General features: G+C 42.8%; 2 protein-coding genes across 2 annotated transcripts; both read right to left on the minus strand.

Annotated features, from left to right (window-relative positions):
- Positions 1-1280: 1280 nt before the first annotated feature.
- Positions 1281-16505, minus strand: LOC124084075 (zinc finger protein 134-like). Its single transcript, XM_046431032.2, has 3 exons — positions 16100-16505; positions 11516-11554; positions 1281-8174 (listed from the first exon to the last, which is right to left on the minus strand). Exons 1-3 carry the CDS (start codon positions 16236-16238, stop codon positions 7291-7293), a joined length of 1062 nt encoding a protein of 353 aa, XP_046286988.1. The 5' UTR covers positions 16239-16505; the 3' UTR covers positions 1281-7290.
- Positions 16506-17511: 1006 nt separating this feature from the next.
- LOC124084139 (zinc finger protein 17-like) lies at positions 17512-22096 on the minus strand (the record flags this gene model as incomplete). The annotated part of the gene is given in 2 exon segments (XM_046431117.2): positions 17512-21955; positions 21958-22096. Coding segments are annotated over 2 exon segments (669 nt in total), but the record flags the coding sequence as incomplete, so codon positions are not given.
- Positions 22097-22877: the final 781 nt, after the last annotated feature.

Here is a 22877-nt window from a genome sequence, read left to right on the forward strand (position 1 = left end):
GAGAGTGAGTGGGAATCTGAGCCCTGGCGTAAATGAGAACCTGAGAGGCAACCCTGCTGTGCAGGGACTCAGACAGAATGCCTCCTGGTTCCCGAATCTCACAGTTCTGTGAAGACATGGGGAGGTACAGCAAAGTGCTCCTGCTCCCAAGTACAGGGAAGAGGAAATGCCTGCCAAAGGGCATCTGCTCAGAATCATTTCCTCTGAAGAATGACTATCTCACAAACTGGGGTTTGCGTTGGAGTGAAGCAACACTAAAGTTGAAATAGTACACAGGTTGCTAAGATACAGGGACAGATGAGATGGGCAGATAATCTCATAATCTGACTACAAGCCTATTTATATCAGGGCTGGTCCAGAGGGCAGCCTGGCCTTGCAAAGGAGAGTGTCGACTGAGGGTGAGAATAGCACTACACAGGCGCCTACATGATTTGGTTAGAGTTTAGAAGAATATTTGCCTGTTGTGAGTATTAAGACCCTGATTAGTCCATATTTCACAATGTGTGTGCTAACTTCAGCTGTGCCCTTTCTGAAAGGGAGAGGCTGAGGTGCCTGTCGTTGGACTGATAGACATGATTAAGAACCTTCCACTGATAACAGAAATTCAGGGTCCTATTGTTATGGACTGTGTTTCGTGCTGCCTTCCCTTTCCCAAAACAAAAGAGCAAGAGGCACATACACAGGCCTAAGACCTGCACACAGATATCAAGTCTGTCCTGGTACGACCTCCCACCGCCTCAGTACTGAACCTTTTGGAACAAGTGCTTCAAGGGAACCCTGTTCAGTACCCGGCATGGAGATGTTCCAGAGAGCAGGTAATTGGGATGCGGGAGGGGAAGCAGGCACCAGGCAGCACACAGACAACAATGGGGGTGGCCTGTGGATCCCCTCACAGGCACTTTCTCCTGGAGTGTGTCTGTTTCTATGTATCGGCTAGATGACAGCTAGCTAGCTAGTTATCATCTATATGAAGAGTTTTGATTCCAGCTTCAGAAGGATGATATAAAAATTATTCTCAAATTTCCAAATAAACTTCAAGCATATGAGGCTTAACTGAAATAAAAGCTACTTACCAAGTCTGAGTTTGCCTCCTACGGGGTACCAGTGTCACAGGGGATATCTGGATAAAGTTTCGAGACTTCATGACTGTGTCTCCTTGCTGGGAAGTGATGATCTCTGAGAACATGTGTGAATAAAGCAAGTTTCTGGACTTATTATACTATCATGCATATCTAAAAAGGAATAAATAAAAAGTGAATAATAAAGATGCCCAAAAGGAGTACTGGTAGCAGGTGGGGAAAACTAGTTACTTACATATACAAGCAAAATATCCATGTAGGAAGAGCAGAGATCACTGACATCAACTAAATGAAAAAAAACTAAGCACAGGACCAACCAGAACTGGTACTGAATTTAAGTGTTTGTCTACAAAATAAGACTTCTTCCCCCATTTCTAACAGCACCAAGGGTAGTAAAATTAGAGGAAGAGATAGAAAGTCAGCCGAGTTTGAAATAGGATTCAGAGTGTTGCAAATGGAAACTGTGGTCCTATTCATTTAGCAGTTCAACAAATATTTATTAGATACCCTATAAGTTTCGGGCACATTGCAAGATATGTAGGATGTATCAGGAATCACAGTATAAAAGAAATTTCCCTACATGGAACTTACACTGTGGTTGATGGAATCAGTCAACCAGAAATTCATCTACAGTATTAAGTAGCATAGTATTTTACAAGACCCTATTACAAACAGAAAAAATAATCAGAACATAGAGAAAAGTCAAAGGGCTAGGTTGAGATTGCATGTTGGATATCCTTGGCTGGATTCATAGTAAGAATGACATTTGAGGAAATACTTTAGTTTGGGCAGGATGGACATCTGTATTCCTTTTATTAGATAGGAAAGTATTCTTTTGTTGTGAGGAAAGACAATTATGCTTACAGCATTCAATAATTAAATTATACAATCTGTGGGATACTGACAGCAGCTCAGTTTTTCTCTTTTTAGAACAAGGACAGTGTCTGTTAGTATAAGGAGTGTCTGTCTTGCTTAACTCCTTTGCAGGTATGAATTGTACTGTAGCAGTACCCAGGATCTATATACGTATTTGCAGTACTGGGGGTTTATCCCAGTGGTGTTCTTCCACTGAGCTACATTGCAGCCATTTTTGAGAAAAGGTCTAAGTTGCTGAGGCTGGCCTCAAACTTGTGATCCTCCTGCCTCAGCTGCCTGAGTCGCTGGGATCACAGACTTGTGCCACCAAGCCCAGAGAGGAATTACATTTTATAATAGAAGAAAAATGTTACAAATGTTTCCTTTACACAAAATGTATTCAAACATTGACCAACACCTTAAGGCTAAGTCCATTTTCTTAATCTGTATAAATCAAAGTTGGCTTCCCCACATCCCCCAAAAAAGACAGATGGCCAATTTTGGAGAATAAGCATCAGGGTGATATTTTCTTCCAGGAGACTAGTATGTTTAAAGATAAAGCCTCACCTATACTCTGAATAAGAAACACGATGCTTTGGCCTTGCTTGGTAGAACACACCTGTAATCCCTGGCAGCTCAGGAGGCTGAGGCAGGAACATCCTAAATTTGACGCCTGTCTCAGCAACTTGGCAAAACCCTGTCTCAAAATAAAATATAAAAAGGGTTGGGGGTATACTCAGTGGTTTAACACTTCTGGATTCAATCCCTGGTGGGTGTGTGTATGTATATTTATGATGTACATATGTATTGATGATGCCATGGAGTCACAAACTCACATTGGATATATGCATGCTCATCAACTTCTCAATCTTATGTCAAGTTTGGAGATAATACTCCAATAATGCTTTCTGGAATAAGACCATTCAAGTAAGACTCTGTTACAGTACCAAGAATATCTTGATAGAAATTCATGTCTAAAAAGTACTTAGGCCTAGCGAGGTGTGGTAGTTCACACCTATACTCATGGATACCCAGGAGGCCAAGGCAGGAGGATTGCAAGTTCAAGGCTTGTCTCAGCAATTTAGCAAGACCCTATGTCAACAAATACAAACATAGGTCTGGGGATTTCAGGAGAACACCCTTGGGGTCAGTCCCCACTACCACAAACAAAAAAGGACCACCAGGCACAGTGGTTCATGCCTATAATCCCAGCAGCTCGAGAGGCTGAGGCCCTAAGCAACTCAGTGAGACCCTGTCTCTATAAATAAAATATAAAAAAGGGCTGAGGATGTAGACTTGGGAGTTGAGGCAGGAGGATCCCAAGTTTGAGGCTGGGCCCCACAGCTCAGCAATACCTATCTCTAAATAGATAGATAGATAGATAACAAATGGGGTTGGAATATGTCATAATGGCAGAGTATTTCTGAGTTCTATCCCCAGTACCACAGAAAATAATTCAAATTTTTTTGAAGTTTTACAATTAAGAAACAAATACTGCAAAGCAAATAGTGGTAAAATTGTGGCTATTGAAATGTATTCTTACATCTAACTCAAAAGTTGCCACCATGGAAAACTGAAATGGGATCACAGACTTGTACCAGCAAGCCCAGCGAGGAATTTCTAAGACGGCCAATAAGCAAAGGAAGGGATCAGGAGGAGGAGGGCAGTAGTTCTTTTGTTGTTTGTTTGTTTTTGTTTACTCAGTGGGAAGAGGGAGGCACAAAATGTTAAGGGCCTGGAGCCACCACAGACAGGTGCGGCACTGGGCAGAATCTACAGTGCTGGCCCCCAGGCGAGGGATTGTGGATGAAGCATCTGGACATAGCTTAGCCCCAGGCACACGTTTCACTCCCACACCTGACCCCCCTCAGCCTGAAGGCATTACCTGCAGCTTGACAACTTACACTCCGCATGTGTGTTGAAACACAATGACCACACAAGAACCTCGGGCTGGTGGCTAAGCTGGACTTGAGGCACAGTGTAATGCTGAAATAGCGGCAATTACCACAAGCTCAAAGAACATATAAATACCCCGCTCAGGAAGGATGAACATAGACAGGAGAGATTGCAAAGACTGGAGTAAATATTTAATGTACAAATGCCATCATATGCCAAGAAGAATCAAGAACTTTCAGGAAAGCATGATCTTACCTAATAAACAAAATATAACATCAAAAATAGATCACGGAAAAGTGAACATGTGAGATGGAAATGAACCTGTGAGAGCTAGAACAGAATGCTATAGTTTGGTTGAAATGGAGCAAGATTTAAAGCCTGATCTCAGTACAAAAGTGGACACGATTGGCATTTCAAGACAGTTTACAGAGAGCTTATGTAAACACATGAAAAGAATTTACATAATACTTGCATTTCAGATGATAAGAATCAAATGAGAATTTTTAAAGCAATCATGAGCATGTTCAATTTCAATTTTTTAGAAAGGCAGACTCTAGAACTTTGTAATATTTTGCTAATATTTTAATGTTTTCATTTAATGTTCCACTAGTCAAGGGGAGGGGGAGAGAGGGCACTGGGGTAGGAAAGATGGTGGAATGAGACTGACTTCATGACCGTAGGTACATGTATGACTGCATGAATGGTGTGACTCTACTTCATGTACAACCAGAGAAGTGAAAAAATTTCTCCATTTGTATACAATGAATCGAAGAGCTTTCTGCTGTCATGTGTAACTGATTAGAATACAATTTTTTAAAAAAAGAGGGCTATGATGATCATCTCAGTCCACCATCTTTCCTGCCCCCATTCCCCCTCCCCTCCCTCCCCTTTGATGGACATCATGACCCTAGGTACATGTACGACTGCACTTATGGTGTGACTCTACATCAAGTACAACCAGAGAAATGAAAAATTGTGCTCCATTTTTGTACAATAAATCAAATTGCATTCTGTTGTCATATATATATAAAAAAAAAAACATGTAAATGTGTTGTTGAATCCCCAAAGCCACCTCAAATTCAATAATTCAATAGAAAGACTCAAGGAACTGGGTAAAGATGTTAGTGAATATATTACAAAGAAATTCATATCAACAAAGAGCTGGGGGGCGAGGTTAACTCATTAGTAGAGCACATCCACGGCATGCATGAGGCTTTGGGTTCCATACCTGGTACCCAAAGTTAAAAGAAAATAAAGAGGTGCACAGGGCAGAATCTAGAGAGCAAGCACAAGTATCAAACTTGCCCCTCCAGTGGAGTCATGCAAACAGTACTTAAATCTCCAGCAATAATGTTTGACCACACACAAGAATTACTGCCAACCAGGGAAACTCACCCATGCCTTGTTCCACTTTTTATTTTTGTATGAAGGATTAAACCGGGGGTCATTAGCTACTAAGCCACATCTCCAACCCCGCTCCCCCCACCCCGCTGCTTTTTAAAAAATATTTAGAGACAGGGTCTTATAAATTGCTTAGGGCCTCATTAAGTAGCTGAGGCTGGCTTTGTACTCACAATCCTCCTGCCTCAGCCTCCTGAGCCACTGGGATTACAGATGTGCATCACCAGGCACAGAGGTCCACACTTTTTGTTGTTGTTTTGTCACCTAGACAAGGGACACTTGTGCAGCTCCCCTTAATTACTTGGCCCCTACAGACGTCAGATTAGTATTAGGAGACCTAAGGTCCTATCATAAAACACATTACTAACATAAACTATCTGGCATGGCTCAAGGCCCTGTGTGAACAAAACATTCTTCTCAGGCATAAAGTTTTAAGGTCTTGGAGGTGATTTACCACAGGAGATGGCTCTATAGGTTGAGGTTTCTGTAAACCCCTCATCTTAAATAGCCATAGTCCCCCGAACATTTCAAGACACAGTGTTCAGATGGGCACATCAACTCCAGTTTACCATCACTCATAATCAATGTTTCTGTAACAAAACATGGTTCTCATCTGATTCTTGTAGTGCAAACATCAGTAACACAAACCTCCCCAATTCTGGCTGCTAAAGCACGATTCTTTTATAGGCCCCAGAGAACAGTTTCAGTCAACAGTAATGGACACTGTGTAACCTCACATGAGAAAAAGAAACCAATTTATACTTCCCCACAAAGGACACGTGGTCCCCATAACTGTCCCCACCTCTGGTGACTGCCAGACCTTCAAAAAGTCCTGACAATCAGATCACAAGGCTAGTCACAATAGGTCCTACAGTCTATCTCTGGAGGCCTGACAACAAAGCAAGTAAGACCAATTCTGTTCTCAAGCCATCTCCGCCAGTGAACAGAAACTTTTGAGATGAAATATGGCTTACTCAGGTGTGGGGGTACATGCCTATAATCCCATGATTGGGCTAAAGGAGGAGGATTCTAAGTTCAAGGCCAGCCTCAGCAGAATAGCAAGATCCTATCTCAAAGCAAAATAAAAAGGGCTAGGGATGCAGCTCAGTGGTAGAGGGCTTCTGCATTTAATTCCCAGCACTGAAAATTTTTTTAAAAATAGAAGGGAGAAAGAATGTGGCTTAAACATTAAATTTTTACTCTCACACATGCATGTAGTTCCCAGACTGATGGCCTGAAGGCTAGAAAAATTCATCATAAAGATCATAGGTGTCTCATAATGTGGCCAAAGAAGGAAAGACTTGGCACCAGCAGAAGACAAACTGGGTTTTGTTGGTCAAAGCTGGTTAGGGCCATATCCTAGTCGGGTGGAATGACAATAAACAAAGGTCCAGGCTACTTATGATTCCTCTGGAGAGGGGGACAGCAAAGAAGTCTGAGCACACTGAGGTGACTAGCAAACACCAACTGAGATGATGGCTTCTACTGTAGAGATTCAGTGTGAAAGTACTCAGAAAACAAAATATAGCTGCTTAAAAGCTGCCTGAGCCTGGTACTCATAAGAAATGTCCCCACCATGAATGTTCAGATGCATGGTGTTCACTTCCTGCTGATGACTCCATTACTGAGGCTTTCCAATGTGTTGATGCAATAAATATGGAGATAGCACATTCCCTGCTATCTCCATCTCATTCTAGGGCCTTTCTTTAGTATGAACTTTCTGGTGTAGAATAAGGTTGGATCTTTGGCTGAAGCCTTTCCCACATTCACTGCTCAATTATAGCAGACCACTGACTGAAGACTATTCCACATTTACTGCACTCATAAGGCATTTCTCGGTTTGAACTTTGTGGTGCTGAGTAAGTTGGCTGCTTTGACTGAAGAATTCTCCACATTCACTGCACTCATATGGTCTTTCTCCCCTGCGAACTCTCTGGTGCTGTGTTAGGCCAAAGCTTTGACTAAAACATTTCCCACATTCGAAGCATTTATAAGGTCTTGATCCAGTGTGAACTCTTTGATGTTTAATGAGGGTAGAGCTTTGACTAAAGAATTTCCCTCATTCATTACACTCATATGGCCTTTCACCAGTGTGAACTCTCTGATGTTTAATGAGGCTGGGGCTTTGGTTAAAGACTTTCCCACATTCACTGCATTCATAAGGCCTTGTTCCTGTGTGAACTCTCTGGTGTTTAATTAGATTGGAATTGGAGGTAAAGAATTTTCCACATTCGTTGCATTTATAAGGCCTTGAGCCAGTATGGATCCTCTGATGTTCACTAAGGCTGGAGCTTTGGCTAAAAAATTTTCCACATTCACTACATTCATAAGGCCTTTCTCCAGTGTGAATTCTCTGGTGCTGAACAAGTATGTGTTTGTAGCTGAAGGCCTTCCCACATTCATGGCACTCATAAGGCCTCTCTCCAGTGTGCACTCTCTGGTGCTGAGCAAGTCTGTATTTTTGGCAGAAGGCTTTCCCACATTCACTGCACTTATAGCATTTTTGTCCATTGTGAAAAGCTTCCATATGCTCAATATTCTTTTGTTGCCTCCCTCTGCTTTGAGTGACCTGAAGCTGGAGATGGTTCAAGCTGTCTGAGAAGTCCTTCTTGGCCTCCGAGGAAATGAAACACTTCTTTGACTCATGGATACTGCAACTCCTCATACAGGAGACCCTGTTCTCATCTCTTCTGAAGAGTTCCTCTTCACTGTGCTGCTTCTGGTGTGGGTGACATTTTCCACATGCCCCACAGGGTTCCTTCCCAGAGCTGGTCCCTAGGCACTCGGCCAGATGCACATCACCTTCTGAGTCTAGGCCACATATCTCCCAGGGATGGGGCTTCTGGGTGGACAGATCTGCCTTTGTAGTATTTATTTGTGACACTTCTACAGAAACACTTTGTTCAGAAGATGCCTCCTCATTCCCAACTCCATGCCAACAACCTATAAACAGAAATGCTAGTGAAATATACATTAACATCAATAAGAAGGGGCAGCAACATCACAAATGTGTCCAATATTCCAAGGAACGAATCCATAGGATTTTTATAAGAATGAAGCATCTGGGTTTAGGCTCAGTAATGGGCTGCTCTACAGTACTGGGCCTATAAGTGTCACAGAGTAGAAACACAAGGATAGGCTACAGTACAAGGAAGAGAGGCAAAGTCCACAGCCTACTCCTCTCTGGAAAGAGTTTTCACCAGGCTCTTGGCTGGCTGGTGATACATGCATGCTTTGTGGAAGAGTGTGTTCAGGCCCAGGAAAATCCTATTGTACCCAAGTAACTAGTATCAAGACTATTTTAAGGATATGAGCAAACCTCATGACACATTAAGAGGAGGCTAACACTGAAGAGCATAGCATAGAAAGCAGTAGACAGGAAGAGGAGAGATAGAAGCCTAGGCAGTAGGAGAGAGAGAGATGAGAGATAATTCTGATCAAAAGTTAAGAGTAGAAATGATAGGTGGAAAAATATCAGAAATGAGAAGAGACAGAAATGAGGTATACAGCCCCTGGCCTTGACACCAAAAAAGTATCTGGCACAAAACATGTTCCTGTGATAATCTGAACACAGCTATTGATATCACATCTTTCCCCTGATGCTAATCACCAGGGCAGGCCTACTTTGAGGCCCTCTTGCTATGCCTGGAGTCATGTCTACTCTGTCATGTACCCAGGGTTTTCCTCCCAGCTCCAGTTGGACAATGGCATGGGACCCAGAAGATGCAAGTCCTAAGGAAAAGACAGAACAGGTGAAAATTCAGCACTGGCTGAGGGTAACCAGTTGCAGAACAACCTTAGGAAAGAAAATTAGCATTACATAATGAAGCAGCATTCTGCAGAAAAAGCCTAGTGGTCCCCACTAATGTGACTATGTTGGGTCTTTACAATTCCTGATACAGTCAGACCCCCCAAAATATCACTTAGAAGTGGGGAGAACCTGAAGCACAGAGGTGGAATAGTGCAGAGTGTGATTCTAGCAGGGAAAGGCTACGACAGAGAGGATCCACTGGACTAAATCCAAGTCTCCTGACCCACAAATCTTCCCTGAGAAGGCATCAGGGCAGCTGAGGTTGGGCATTCTTGTAAAAGGAAGCAGTATACACAGCCCAGCCTTGACACCTGTAGCACCTACAAAAGGGAACCAGGAACTGAAGCTGTGCCCATTGTCCATGTATGAGAGGAATAGAGCTGCCTCTGGAAAAAAGAGGAAAGGCAGAGCCCAGCTCAGGATGCGTAAGGTGAAGATGAGGGCCTTGCCCGTGAGGCGACAAGTGAAAGGCTTCCAGCATCACATCACGATACAGTACTCTCTGAGCCTCGTCAAGGGATTTCCACTCCTCCTGGGAAAAGAATACAACCACATCCTCGAAGGTCACAGAGCCCTGTGATGATGAAAAGAGTGGTGTCTCCAAGCAGATTGTCTCCCTGGAATCCCATGAACACACACCCACCCTAACCCACAATAAATCCCTGCTCATAATCTTCATCATCTCCCAACTAAAGGGCAATACACCCGTTTTCATTTCAAGTTTCGTTGAGCATGGGTCCAACCTTAAGCAACACAAAAGTGGGCAAACACATGCAATCTAAGCTCTGGGCCTGGTATGCAGAGCCTTCAAACCTCTCCTGTCGAACTATCAGCCTGAGAGTACCCAGGACCAAGCTTCCCAGACATGACCAAACTTGATCTCATCCTTCTCTCTTAAGGTCCTACTTCCAGAGCCTTGAGAAAATTAGTTCACACTCATCCCCTGAGTATATCACTCATTAGATCATATCTCCCACATTTAGCTGATCTCTACTACCACCACCTAGATCACAAAATTGGCATTTCTCTCTGGCCTCTTTATATGCTGTCATACGTACAACACCCAGAAAGTGCTTGGCAAAGGTAACAGGACCCTACTAAGCCCCAGAACTCCAATGGCAGCCTCCAGTCCTACTTGGAAAGCTTCCCCAACTGGTGTGACTTTAGTCAAAATACATGCAGATCTAAATACCCCTGACGTCCTTAACTTTTCTATTATACATAATGTCTGTTTGCCAGTTACAATGTCTGTCCACCATCACTCAATGAATACTTATACTCACTAACACCAAGACTTAGGTCAACTAATCTGACATTGTGATAATTCAAGTCCCACCAAAAACAAAAACAAACAAACAAAAAAAACCCAAAAAACTGGTGAGTCATGGAAGCATGAAAAAAGCACCAGATCAACTTCACTACTTACCTCGACTACTGCTTTGCCTCCTCATCCACCTCATATCCACTTGCCCATGAAAACACTGACCACCTGCTGGACCTTCTCCTTCCCCTTTCCTGCTGATGACCACCAATCTTCCTTGTATTTGTGATCCCCCTCCAGTTGCCCAAGCAAGAGACTCAACAGCTACCACCCTCTTCTTCATTGTCCCCTAACAGCAATATCACAATGACTTGAAAAAACACACCCCTCCTATAATGGACCTAGAGTTCCAATTTGTTCCACATCCCAAATGTCATACAATGGATCAGTCTATTTTGAAGCTCTCCACAGAACTCAAGACATATCCAGCTATCTACTCATCACTCCTCTCTGGGATTCTCTAAAACATCTGAGACACAACCAAACCCTGACTCCTAGTATTCTCACTGAAGAACACTTGTACCACTCACTGGCTTTCCCATTTCAGTTGATAACAGTTCCATTCTTCCAGGACACCTCCATGACTCATCAGCCTGTCATGCTCCCCATTTCAAAATCTGGTCAGCCCTATTATAAAAATAAATCCAGAAGCCAAAAGTGTCTTCCATCTCCACATCCACCACTGTAGTCTGCCATAACCAGTAAGATCCGGACAATGTAAGTGGTATCCTTAATGGTCTCTCTTTGTTCCTCTCCCTGACTGCATTCTGTATTATGCAACCAAGGGAAGCATATTAGGACCTGAATCAGATCTTCTCTACTCCAAAAATTCCATGGCTGCCACCATTCTCAAGACAGTTACCCAACTTCACAGGACACCACTGCATGCCTAACTCTGAACCCCTTGCCTTCTGTCCCCATCTACAAGTCCTAGAACACTCCAATCTCAGTCTTATCTCCAAGCATTTGTACCTGCTGATCTCTGCACCTAAAATAACCTTTCATACCTCACTCCAATGATTGCCCCAAATGGAAGCCTTTCCATGTAACTTCTAACCTTGCCGTAGAAACCTAGGCTTAAGGCTTCTCTACCAGCCCCAGACACCAGGGGTAAGAAGAGTGACAACAGAGTTTGAAGACATTGTCGCTCACCAGTGCAGGGTTCACACACGCCTCTGCCGCAAGAAGAACCTGTGGGGAGAGCAAGGCCATGTCACTGTAATTCACAGCAGGGGCAGAGATAATAAAGGAAATAGTATAACATTTAACATTTCAGGTAGAAACAAATGCTGAAGGGGAAGATACAGTACACACGAGGGGAGAAGAAGTCATGACTTCCTGCACGTGTCATGTGGGTATCTTGAGGAAAGGCTTTGGGAGTGGCAAAAACACGTTCAAGGTCCTCCTCCTGGGGTTGTGTTTGAGAAACACCCACAACACCAGTGTGGCTGGAGCCCAATAAGCCAAAAGTGCAAGGCAGGCTGCTGGTGGAGAAGCAGTGGCACATATTACACGATTCAGTGGTTTTAGGCCTACATATATCAAAATTAAGTACTTAGATGTCCAAGACTATTTCTGACACCTGCATCGTATTCCATCTCTTCTTGTGTCAATAATATATTCTCCTCTTCCTTTAGCTCACAGTTAATAGTCAGTATTTATAGCTAGACAGTTATGTGACTTGGTGTACTTCCATTTTATACTTATTTTGGTTTTATCATATATTATTTTATATAAAAATTATAACAATTAATGAAAATTCCTCTTTACCTAGTTCACAGACCAAATCACAAATCTGGCTAACTAAATTCTGATAAATTTAAACTAGTATAGCACTAAATGAGAGAATTCAAAAATATTTTTTAGTATCAATTCATACACACACACACACACACACACACACACACTGAGGATCTAATCTCAGAGCACTTTACCACTGAGGTACATTCCCCAGCCCTTTTTATTTTTTATTTTGAGAAAGAGTCTAAGTTGGTATTGACCTTGAGATCCTCCTGTCTCAGCCTTCTGATTCACTGAGATTACAGGCATGCACTACTGTGCTGGGCCTCTATTCATATTTTTGACAGTCAGATTTTTCCAAAAATATATGGACAGATTATTTAAAATGCATTCACTTTGTTTTTTGTGAATGATACTTTATACCTTTAATTCTGTAGATGTTTTTCCCTGCTGTGGTAGTTCCGAACCATTTACTGACTGCATTCAAACTAATATTCTTCCCATATTTTTTATTGGTATATTATAATTATACATAATGGTGGGACTTACTATTACACGTTCATATGTACACACAATTTAACAATGTGATTTGGTCAATGTCATGGTTTGAATATGAGGTGTCATCCAAAAACTGTTAATGTAGGAGGTTGAAATGATTAGATTATGAGAACTGGAACCTAATCAGTCCATTCTGGTTTAAGTGGACTAACTAGGTGATAACTCTAGGCAGGTGGGGTATGGCTGGAAGGGCAGGTCAGTGGGTGCATGCTCTGGAAGTGTCCATCTTCTGTGAGTCCCCTTCCACTCTCTGTTTCCTGGCTACCATGAGCAGCTCCCCTCTGCCATTCTATTCCACCATGGTGTTTTGCCTCATCTTGGCCCAGAGCAATGGAGCCAGTCCACCATGGACTAAACCTCTGAAACTGTGAGCCAAAATAGACTTCCTTCTCTAAGTTGTCCTTTTCATGTATTTCAGCAGCAACAACAACAATGACAACAAAAAGCTAACCTAGTCAAAGCTGCCAATATTTCCTTCCTCCCCTATCCTCTCCCCGCCGGTCCCTTTCCTTCCTCTAGTGTTTCCCTTTGATTACCATAAGACAGTGCCATCCACCTTTCTTTTCATTTGCCCTCTCCAGCTTTCACATAAGAGAGAAAACCTACAACTCTCAACTTCCTGAGTTAGGTTAGTTTCACTTAACATAATGCTCTCAAGTTCCATTTATTTACCTGCAAATGACATTAATTTCATTCTTCTTTATGGCTGGATAAAACTCCATTGTATGTATGAATGTGCATATACGTGTGTGTGTGTGTCTGTATATTTTCTTTATCCATCCAATGATGAACATCTGATCTTCCATAATTTGACTACTGTGAATTGTGTTGCTATACACATGGTATGCATGTATCACTATAGCATGATGACTTTTAATTCTTTAGGATAAATGCCAAGGATTTATATAGCTAGGTTATAAAGTGCTTCGATTCCTTGACTTTTGAGGAAAATCCACAAGGATTTCTGTAATGGTTGTGCTAACTTAAAATCCCACCAAAAGTATAAAAATATTTCCCCCCTTATCTTCTCAAATATTTATTACTGTCAAACCTAAATTTTATTAAAGGAGTTGTGGTCAGAGCCAAAGGAAATATACTTAGCCTCCAACAGTTTAAGGTTAAACTTAAAAGAAAGGAAGCTAGAACCTCATCTTAGTTTGATCCTTGCTATACAAAAAGATAAAAAATAAAAAACATAATCCTGCTATGAGAACAAAATATCTTCTCAATTCTAAGCATTCTATTGGTGTTTGAAACTTTATTACTTTTTGTCCTTACAACGATTAATTTCTGCACTTTAAAAACAAGTATTTTAGCAAAATATCTAGATTTGTCATGACATCAGAGATGATTTAAGAATGTTAGAAGAGTACACTTAAAAAATGAAAACTCTGTTGAATGTGCATACACTGTAAATTTATATAATATATAAGTGTGTTGAAAATGAACCCCCCAAAATAATAGTTCTATTCAAAAGCTAAAAAGATAAAATTAGTAACATAGTACAAATAAGAACAAAAAACTGGAAATGTTAAACTATAATAATTTCTATAAAAAACACACATTAAATTGTATGAGAAAAAATATAAAGGATCTACGTCTATCCCCATAACACCCATGCAATAAACACACCTCAATGTGGGACACAGCTCAGTGCTAGAGTGCTTATGTAGCATGTGCAAGGGTGTGTGTTTGATCCCCAGCACTTCCCCCTCAAAAACCAAACAGAGCTAATATATATAATATAAACAGAGATTAAATAAATAAACCTGAATAACATATATCTAATAAGAAGAAGAAAGACCACAAACAGCATCTTTAAACATGGAAAAAAGGCAAAACTAAGTAAGTTACTAAAGAAAAATAACACGAAGGGAAAAAAGCATGTCAAAACGGAGGCTGCAAAACTACTGTCTGTAACATATTCAAAGAAAGAGGGCTGGTATACCTCAGTTGGTAGAGTGCTTACCCTGCATGTACAAGGCCCTGGGTTCAATCCCCAGCACCACCAAAAACAAAATAACAACAAAAAAAGAGTTATCAAGTCAGTAAGGTGTAGAATAAGTATGGCAAGTAGGGGCAAAAAACATGGTTTATCATCATGTAAAAAATAAAACATTGACATACTGACAGTGTTAGATTTTAGTCTGGTATGCTTAGTAATGCTGCAATAAAAACTATGAACTATTGCTAAACAGTTCTCGAGAGCAGCTAGTAAAAGTAGAAAATCCCAAGTGCTTTAGAATTCAAGAAACCATTTCTAAAAAGGCACTATGTAACAGAGAACAGACAAAGTCATTTTAAAAAGCAAGGTTAAAGTGATTTCTGTAAAGAGACAATAATACTACAAAGCTACTAAGAAAAAAAAGTGTGATGTTGACACTGTGACATAAAATGTAGGTTGAACAATGAATGGGACAGAATACAGAGCTCACAAAGAAGCACATGGTTGATCTTGATTTTTGACCATAGTGTTGGTAAAGAGCATTAAAAGGTAGCTTTTAAGTAAATTGTTCTATGGCAACGGACTACCCAAAATATAAACTTACCACATGTTCTACAGAATATGCAAAAAGTCATTTTGGCCAGATAAAACTTAACTGGGAAGATAAAAATTAGACCACTTAAAAGTTAATAGAAGAGAATACATTTGCAACATGTGTACAGCAGATTTCTTAGACCAAAGATACAAGGTACTTGTATTATATAAAGACATATATAATAAATCCGACTAAATTAAAGTTCACGGTTGTTACTATCATACTAAACCATAACAACTGAAATAGGAAGTTACACAGTTTGAAACAATAAATGTCAATGTACAAGTAAATGCTTGAATTTAGTAAATAATCCCACAAATCAGTGAGAGAAAAATCTGAACTCAAAAAAGTGCAAAGCTTGCCTGCACGTACTATAATCACGGAATGCCAACAGTACTCTTCTTTTAAAATGTAGGAAAAATCTGCTGAGGGTTTACATCGCCCTGAAAGGTTAATAATCTTGAGAACTGTTTGCTAATCTTGTTCCCAGCATGCGCTGTCCCCAACTGCCAAACTGCAGAATGTATCCCCTCACCGGTTGCAGGCAATCCGCCCACTCGCCCTGACCCGTCAATGAACTTCCCTCCCTGCCCTCTCCAAGGAAAGTCTATAAGCTCTGCTTAAGCTGTTCTCAGGGCTCTTTGCTCTATTCAAGTGAGCTCTGAGCCCCAGCATGCTGGACCCCAATAAACCCTTTGCTGTTGCATGAGACAGTCTCTTGGTGGGCTCTTCCTCCGACGCTCGCCTGACCTTTACAGCCCAAGGTTTCTAAAGCTGTAGAATTAAGCAAAAAATCACAAACTACTAGTGGGCGTCTTCATTTGTGAAAGTTTGGAAAAACCCGGGGGGAAAAACCTAGCGTTAAACCTCTGACCACTTGTGGGAAAGGAGTTCCTACCTTCGACACCGCCCATGGAGTCGGCTTCGCAGCCCGGCAACCGCGGCCGGGGGCTAGGGACAGCGCTGACACCGCGCGTGGCCCACGGAGGGACAACACCCAAAGGCCTTCGGCTGACACGCAACGACATTTTATTCATCCAAGGAATAAAATGACAACGAGCGACACGTACAGACGTGCCCCGGGGCGCGGGTGCAGACGAACAGAGCAGAAAGGTTAAGGGGACACCGTAAAAGCGGGCAGTCGCCCGCCGCCTGGGGACCGCTGGGGCGGCCGCGGCCCGCGGGTCTCGCTCCCGGTCCGACACCAGCTCCGCGGCGGCCGCCGGCGCAGCGCGGGACGGTCCCGCGCGTTTCCAACTCTCGAGAACCCAGCGGGACAAGAGGCGTCAGGGCGGGACCGGCGGGCACGGGCGCGCGCGGAAACGCGAACCGCCGACCTCCGGGGCCGCCTTACCCGGGCCGGGCCCCGCGGCGCGGCCGCCGCCATCGGACTCTGCGCCCCTCCTCGGCCGGCGCGGCCGCGTCCAGCCAGCGAGCGTTAGGACCGCGCCTTCTCGCCGTTAATTTGAGCCGAGCCAGCGCCGCCCGAGCCCGAGTCTCCAGCGAGCGCGCGTGGCCCCGAGGAGGACGCCGGAAGTCCCGCCCAGGAGCGCTCCACCTGGCGGAAACGCCCCTCCCCCAGGCCTCCCTTGGCCCAACGCCACGAACGTGTCTCGCGCAGTGGCGTCTGGGTAATACCGTTCCCGCGGCGCCCGGGGCTCTGGCCAGGGTCCCTCTCCAGACCTTTGGGCTTTGGCACTGGCCACGGTCGGGGCCTGGGAAGTTGTGTCCTCAGGCCTTGCTGACGGAGCAGGGTGAAAACCAAACAGGCCTTGACAGGAAAGGAGAAAGGGACGTGGAGGGACAGAAAGCAGCTCTGGCTTCGTCGGAAATGAGGCACAGCCAGAGTGTGTCCTCCTGGGAGCGACCCCGACGGACGGACGGACGGACGGACACTCCATATCCTGAGGCATATTCAGTTACCATTGTTTTTTTGGGATGTGAGACTTACCTGCCAGTTTTGTCCAGGACTGCTACACAGCCAGGCCCATTTAGAAAGGAAGCACCGAACCTTAGATCGCTAGGAGCTGGGCACCGTGGAACACACGAGAACATGGCGCTCACAGGCTGAGGGAAGAGGATTGCAAGTGTGAGGCAGCTTAGCAACTAACCCAGGCCCTCTCTCCAAGAAAAAAGAGTATGTATCAGAGTGGTAAAGCCCCTGAGTTCATTCCCCGATTTAAAAAAAAAATATATATATATATATATTAAGAGTTTCTTTGCATAAAGAAGGATTTGTGAATCGGACAGTGCTGCCCCGGACCTGCGTGGGTAGCTGGATTTAAGATCACCCTGTGAACTGCAGGGGCACCAAGTAAGACACAGACACGATTTACCCTACACAAGCTTCAGGACAGGTTCCCTGCTCTCGCCTCAGGCTCCCCAAGAGGGAGCGCAAGAGAAAGGAGACAGGGAGAGCGAGACAAAGGGGGGGACAGGGAGGGAGAGAAAGCGGGGAGGAGAGAACACGTTGGGAAATGAGCTTTTATTGGGGGGGGGACTCTTATTCTTAGAAAGTTCTATCCAGAAAAGGGAAGAAGGGGCAGGGATACAAGGGACGGGTCAGTGTAACTCAACCCTGGGGGCACATCCCAAAAAGAAGACCATCGTACTATCCAGGCTAGACCCCGCCCAAACCAGAGCAAATGCAGTGGTTGGTCAGAATCTGCGGCATCAGGCCTGGAAGAGTGTGGGCATTCTTTGCGGCTCCCCCACAGGGCAACACTCAAAAGTTGAGAAAGATCGAGTGAGCACTGCCCACTTTCCACATGAGTGGAAAGTTTTATACCCAAGAAGAGCAAAGACCTCATTAGAATTGCTATAGCTAGGTATTGCCTTACTTGGGTATGTTAAGATGAGGCATTTGCTTTATTTGAATGTAGTTTGAAGGAGGTCCTTAGTTGTATAACCAGTAACTGATTGCCTATTGTGACAGCCTGATGCTCGTTTTAGTTTGTTTCTTTTAAGTTAGTTACAAGAAACATTTTCAGGTTAAATTCAGGCTTGCTTATGTAACAGCAAAGACAATCTCATTAAAAAGATCCTCAAATTAACAGCCTCTTTAATTATTTAGTGAGCTATTACTTGTTGGAGATGCACTACCATTGCATATTTCAGTCTCTATCCCTTACCATCCAGGTCTCCTTTTGTAGGCAGAGCACCAGATCCCTCCTATAGTGGGTCCCCTCCTTTCTAGAGGGAGGGATCATTAGAGATACTGACCTCCCCAGCTCTGCTCTCCAGCCTCAGCTCTCCCTTTTTCACCACAGGGCCTATCTGAAATTACAATTTTTGAATCCTTCCTAAACCTGATATCTATGGCATGCCCTGGTGTGTTTCCTATTCTCCACACTTTCAAAGCTCCAACTCAGTCCACTTTAACTCCAAACCTGAATGACCACTGGTCAATGAAGTAACATCTATGACTTGAAATGTCAGAGAATCGCCATGCTCCAAACTCAGTTCTCCAAAACCTGCTCCATTTTCTCAGATGTTAAGGCAAAAAATATGGGCTGGGCCTTCACTCCCCACTTTCTCAGTTACATTTGATGTTTCAGGAAATCTGTAGGCTCTAGTTTTCCAAGATCTCTATCTGAGATCTTATGATGTATCCCGTCTTTCCACTCCACCAGTTCTACTTCAACCAATATTCCCCTGGAGGTTTTGCAGTGGCCTCAAAGGTCTCTCTGCCTATCTTCTGGCCATAAGGACCAGATCTGCATAGAACTTAGCAGGCACCCCTCCACCCAGGTTTTAGCATTGTGTGTGGGGGTTCAAGAGTGCCTGGGGAAGCACTACCTCCCTCCTACCACCTCACGAGATGGACCTCCATCAGCTGAGCCAGGGAAGAGCCAGAAGATGGGGCAAGTGATCAAGACGGGGACAAGGACATTGGAGTCCCCAGCCTGGCTCAATTGAACCTCACACTCATCCCAGGGCAGGGGGACAACAGCCTTTTCTTCCACTTTCTTGCTTCATCACCTCAGTCTAAGCCAAAGTCCCTGAACAGGTTTAAAGCAAGAGAAAAGCCTAAGACTGCTGCAGGTGCAGTAAGTCCTGCGTTCACTGATTCACATGCGCAGCAGCACTCCCTCCTGTTTTCCGCCACAGTCTTCTAGATAAGTTTCCAGCCTCTGCCTCAAGCTTCTGAGACTTGTTGGGTAGTTACCTGGTGATTATAGGTCTAATGCCCAGGAAAGGGCTCCAAGAAATGAAATTCTGGGAATCCAAACGGGGCAGGACTCCACTTCCTCATAACCCATTAAGCCCCAAATATTCAATTCTGTAAATATTTCAAAGAAATCAGTAGGGGTACATTTTTACTGATTTTCCTGTAGCACAACTAGCATTTTCTTCATAATTACATGGGTAGTTAGTTCATTGACTATCCAGTGCGATGGTTATGTGTCCCCTAAAGTTCCATGTGTTATGTGCTTGATTACCGATTTGTGGCCCCTACTAGAGGATGACTAATCTCTAAAAATCAAGAGCTAGTGGGAGGAAGTTATGTCATGTGGGGGTTCCCTTGAAGGGGTTATTGGAACCCCAACCTGTTCCCTTCTTGCTTCCTGGCTGCCGTGAAGTGGCTTCCTCTGCCTCACTCCCCTCATGATATACTTGTCACGAGCCCAAAAGCAATGGCCAAGTAAATGTGGACTGAAACCTCCAAAATTCTTTTTTTTAATTGGGGATCGAACCCAGGAGTGCTTCACCACTGAGCCACATCCCCAGCCCTTTTTTATTTAGAGACAGGGCCTCACTAAGTTGTTGAGGCTGGCTTTGAACTTGTAATCCTCTCTCCTCAGCCTCCCAAGTTGCTGGGATTGCAGACATGCACCACCGTGCCTGGCAAACGTCCTAAATCGATTTTACTGTTATTTATCACAGTAATGAGAAGCTGACACAGCAACAAAATGAAAAGCACAGGAATAAACCTTCATGTTTATGCAGATATGTGATGAAAGTGCAGAAAGGACTGATTTGGGAAAGGAGTCTTTTGAAGAAAGTGTTCAAAAGCTAGATACTCACATGCAAAAGAATGGACAACAAGGAGCTGGGAATGTGGCTCTGTGGCAGAGTGCTTGTCTGGCATGTGTGAGACTCTGGATTTCATCCCCAACATTGAGAAAGTGAGAGGGAAGAGAAAAGAGGGTTAAAAGAATTGAATATACATTTCTCTAAAGAACATTGAGCAAGAGGTAGATAAAAAATGTTCATCAGTAATCATTACGGAAATGCAAATCAAAGTGACAATGAAATACCTCACATCCATTTAAATAACTATTTAAAAAGAGAAAGAATTGTGGTGTGAAAAATTAGAACACTTGTACTATTTATGAGACTCCAAAATGGTACACCTGCTATGAAAACCATGTCTCATATCCTATGAAACAGCAATTCCATGTCTGCCTCTACACCAAAAAAAGAATTTAAAGCAGAGGAGTAGGAATGTGGCTCAGTGGTAGAATGTCTGACGGGCACATGTGAGGCCCTAGGTTTGATTCCCAGCAGCACCCTCAAATATATATGTAAATTTTTAAAAAGCAAAACCTCAAATCTTTATCTATATACTCATGGGAGTCATTATCCTCCATAGCAAATACATGAAATGAATGCAAAGCAATTCTCATTATGTATAGATAAAGTGTTATATATGGGATTTTATTCAGCTTTAAAAAGGAAATTCTAATCCTTTTGAAGACGGGTAAAATGGGGCACAAAATAATAAGATTCAAAACAATTTTCCTTAGAGAGAGTACTAATGAAGTTCAGAGTGCTATCAGGGGCTGGGTGTAATGGAAAATAAGTCGTTAATAAAGGACATAGAGTTTTCCCTATCTTGTAAGATGAAAAGACTTGGGCAGGGGATGTGGCTCAAGCGGTAGCGTGTTCGCCTAGCATGTGTGCGGCCCGGGTTCGATCCTCAGCACCACATACCAACAAAGATGTTGTGTTCGCCGAGAACTAAAAAAAAATAAATAAATATTTTTAAAAATTCTCTCTCTCACTCTCTCTCTCTCACTCTTCCTAAAAAAAAAAAAAAAGATGAAAAGACTTCTGAACATTCATTGCACAATGTGGACAATTACTGAACTGTACACTTTAACATTGTAATGATGATAAATTTTGTTGTCAGCATTTTAGAATTTTAAAAAAACTAGTTCCCAATTATAAATCAGAGCATATTTCTGTCTGAAGTTTTTTAACATTTACTTGTAAGTTCTTTATCTGATGTGAATGTTTTGGAGCTGAATGAGGTGGGAGTTTTGGTTAAACACTTTCCCACATTCACGGCACTCATAAGGCGTTTCTCCGATGTGAATTCTCGTATGTTTAATGAGGCTTGAGTTATATCTAAAGACTTTCCCACATTCATTGCACTCAGAAGGATTTTCTCCAGCATGAACTCTCTGATGACTAAGAACTGTGGAATTGTTCGTAAAGAATTTCTCACATTTGCTGCACTCATAATTTCTTTCTCTAATGTGAACATTTTGGTGCCGAATGAGGTGGGAATTTTGGCTAAAACCTTTCCCACATTTGTTGCACTCATAAGGCTTTTCTCTAATGTGATTTCTCCAGTGTCTAATTTGACTTGAGTTGTGGCTAAAGAATTTCCCACATTCACTACACTCATAAAGCCTTTCCCCACTATGAACTCTCTGATGTGTATCAAGTGTGGAGTGATATCTAAAAAATTTTCCACACTTGCTACATTCATAAGGTCTTTCTCCAGTGTGAACTCTCTGATGACTATTCGGTGTGAAGTGTCCATAAAAATCTTCCCACATTCACTGCATTCATAAGGCCTTTCTCCAGAATGAAGCCTCCGATGTCTACTCAGTGTGAAGCAATATCTAAAGAACTTCCCACATTCACTGCATTTGTAAGGTTTTTAACCATGTGAACTCTCTGATGAATAATAAGTGTGGAGCTGTCCATAAAGAATTTCCACATTTGTTGCATTCATAAGGCCCTTCTACAGTATGAACTTTCTGATGTCTAATGAGGATGGAGTAGTATCTAAACAGTTTTCCACATTCACTGCACTCAAAAGGCCTCTCTCCAGTGTGTATTCTCTGATGAATAGTAAGTGTGGAGCTGTACATAAAGAATTTCTCACATGCACTACAACAATAAGGCTTTTCTCCAGTGTGAACTTTCTGATGTCTAATAAGTGTGGAATGTAACATAAAGACATTCCCACATTGACTGCACTCATAAGGCCTTTCTCCAGTATGGATCTTCTGGTCACCAATAAGGTAGGACTGTGTAATAAAAGCCTTCCCACTTTGACTGCATTCAAAAGGCCTTGGCCTGGAAATTCTCTAGTGCTCCATGAGGTCAGATCTTTTTATAAAGAAATTTCTGGTGCTAAATAAGGTGGGACTTTCTAATGAAGGATTTGCCACATTCAGTGAACTCATAAGGCCTTTCTCCAATGTGAATTTGCTGGTGCTCAACAACATTATATTTGAGACTGAAGGATTTCCCATATTCACTACACTTGTAAGGCTTTTGTCTAGTATGATTTTGCTAATGCTTAATAAGGCGGGAGTTGTACCTAAAAAATTTTCCGCATTGACTGCATTCATAAGGCCTCTCCCCAGTGTGGATTTTTTGGTGCTCAAAAAACATAAGTTGGTGGCAAAAGTCTTTCCAACATAACTGCAGCC

Source organism: Marmota monax, unplaced genomic scaffold, assembly GCF_021218885.2.
Source record: "Marmota monax isolate L192 unplaced genomic scaffold, Marmota_monax_Labrador192_F-V1.1 WCK01_AAM20220418_F8-fsc00215, whole genome shotgun sequence".
In the NCBI taxonomy this organism is placed as follows: domain Eukaryota; kingdom Metazoa; phylum Chordata; class Mammalia; order Rodentia; family Sciuridae; genus Marmota; species Marmota monax.

What these genes read in the sequence shown, in the direction of transcription:
- LOC124084075 (XM_046431032.2), bottom strand. Translation starts at nt 16,238, where the DNA reads ATGAATAAAATGTCGTTGCGTGTCAGCCGAAGGCCTTTGGGTGTTGTC. An exon ending in CTCCATGGGCGGTGTCGAAG is followed by an intron (nt 11,555 to 16,099) that starts GTAGGAACTCCT and finishes CTCTCCCCACAG; the next exon opens with GTTCTTCTTGCGGCAGAGGC. An exon ending in CGTGTGTGAACCCTGCACTG is followed by an intron (nt 8,175 to 11,515) that starts GTGAGCGACAAT and finishes TTCTGTTTATAG; the next exon opens with GTTGTTGGCATGGAGTTGGG.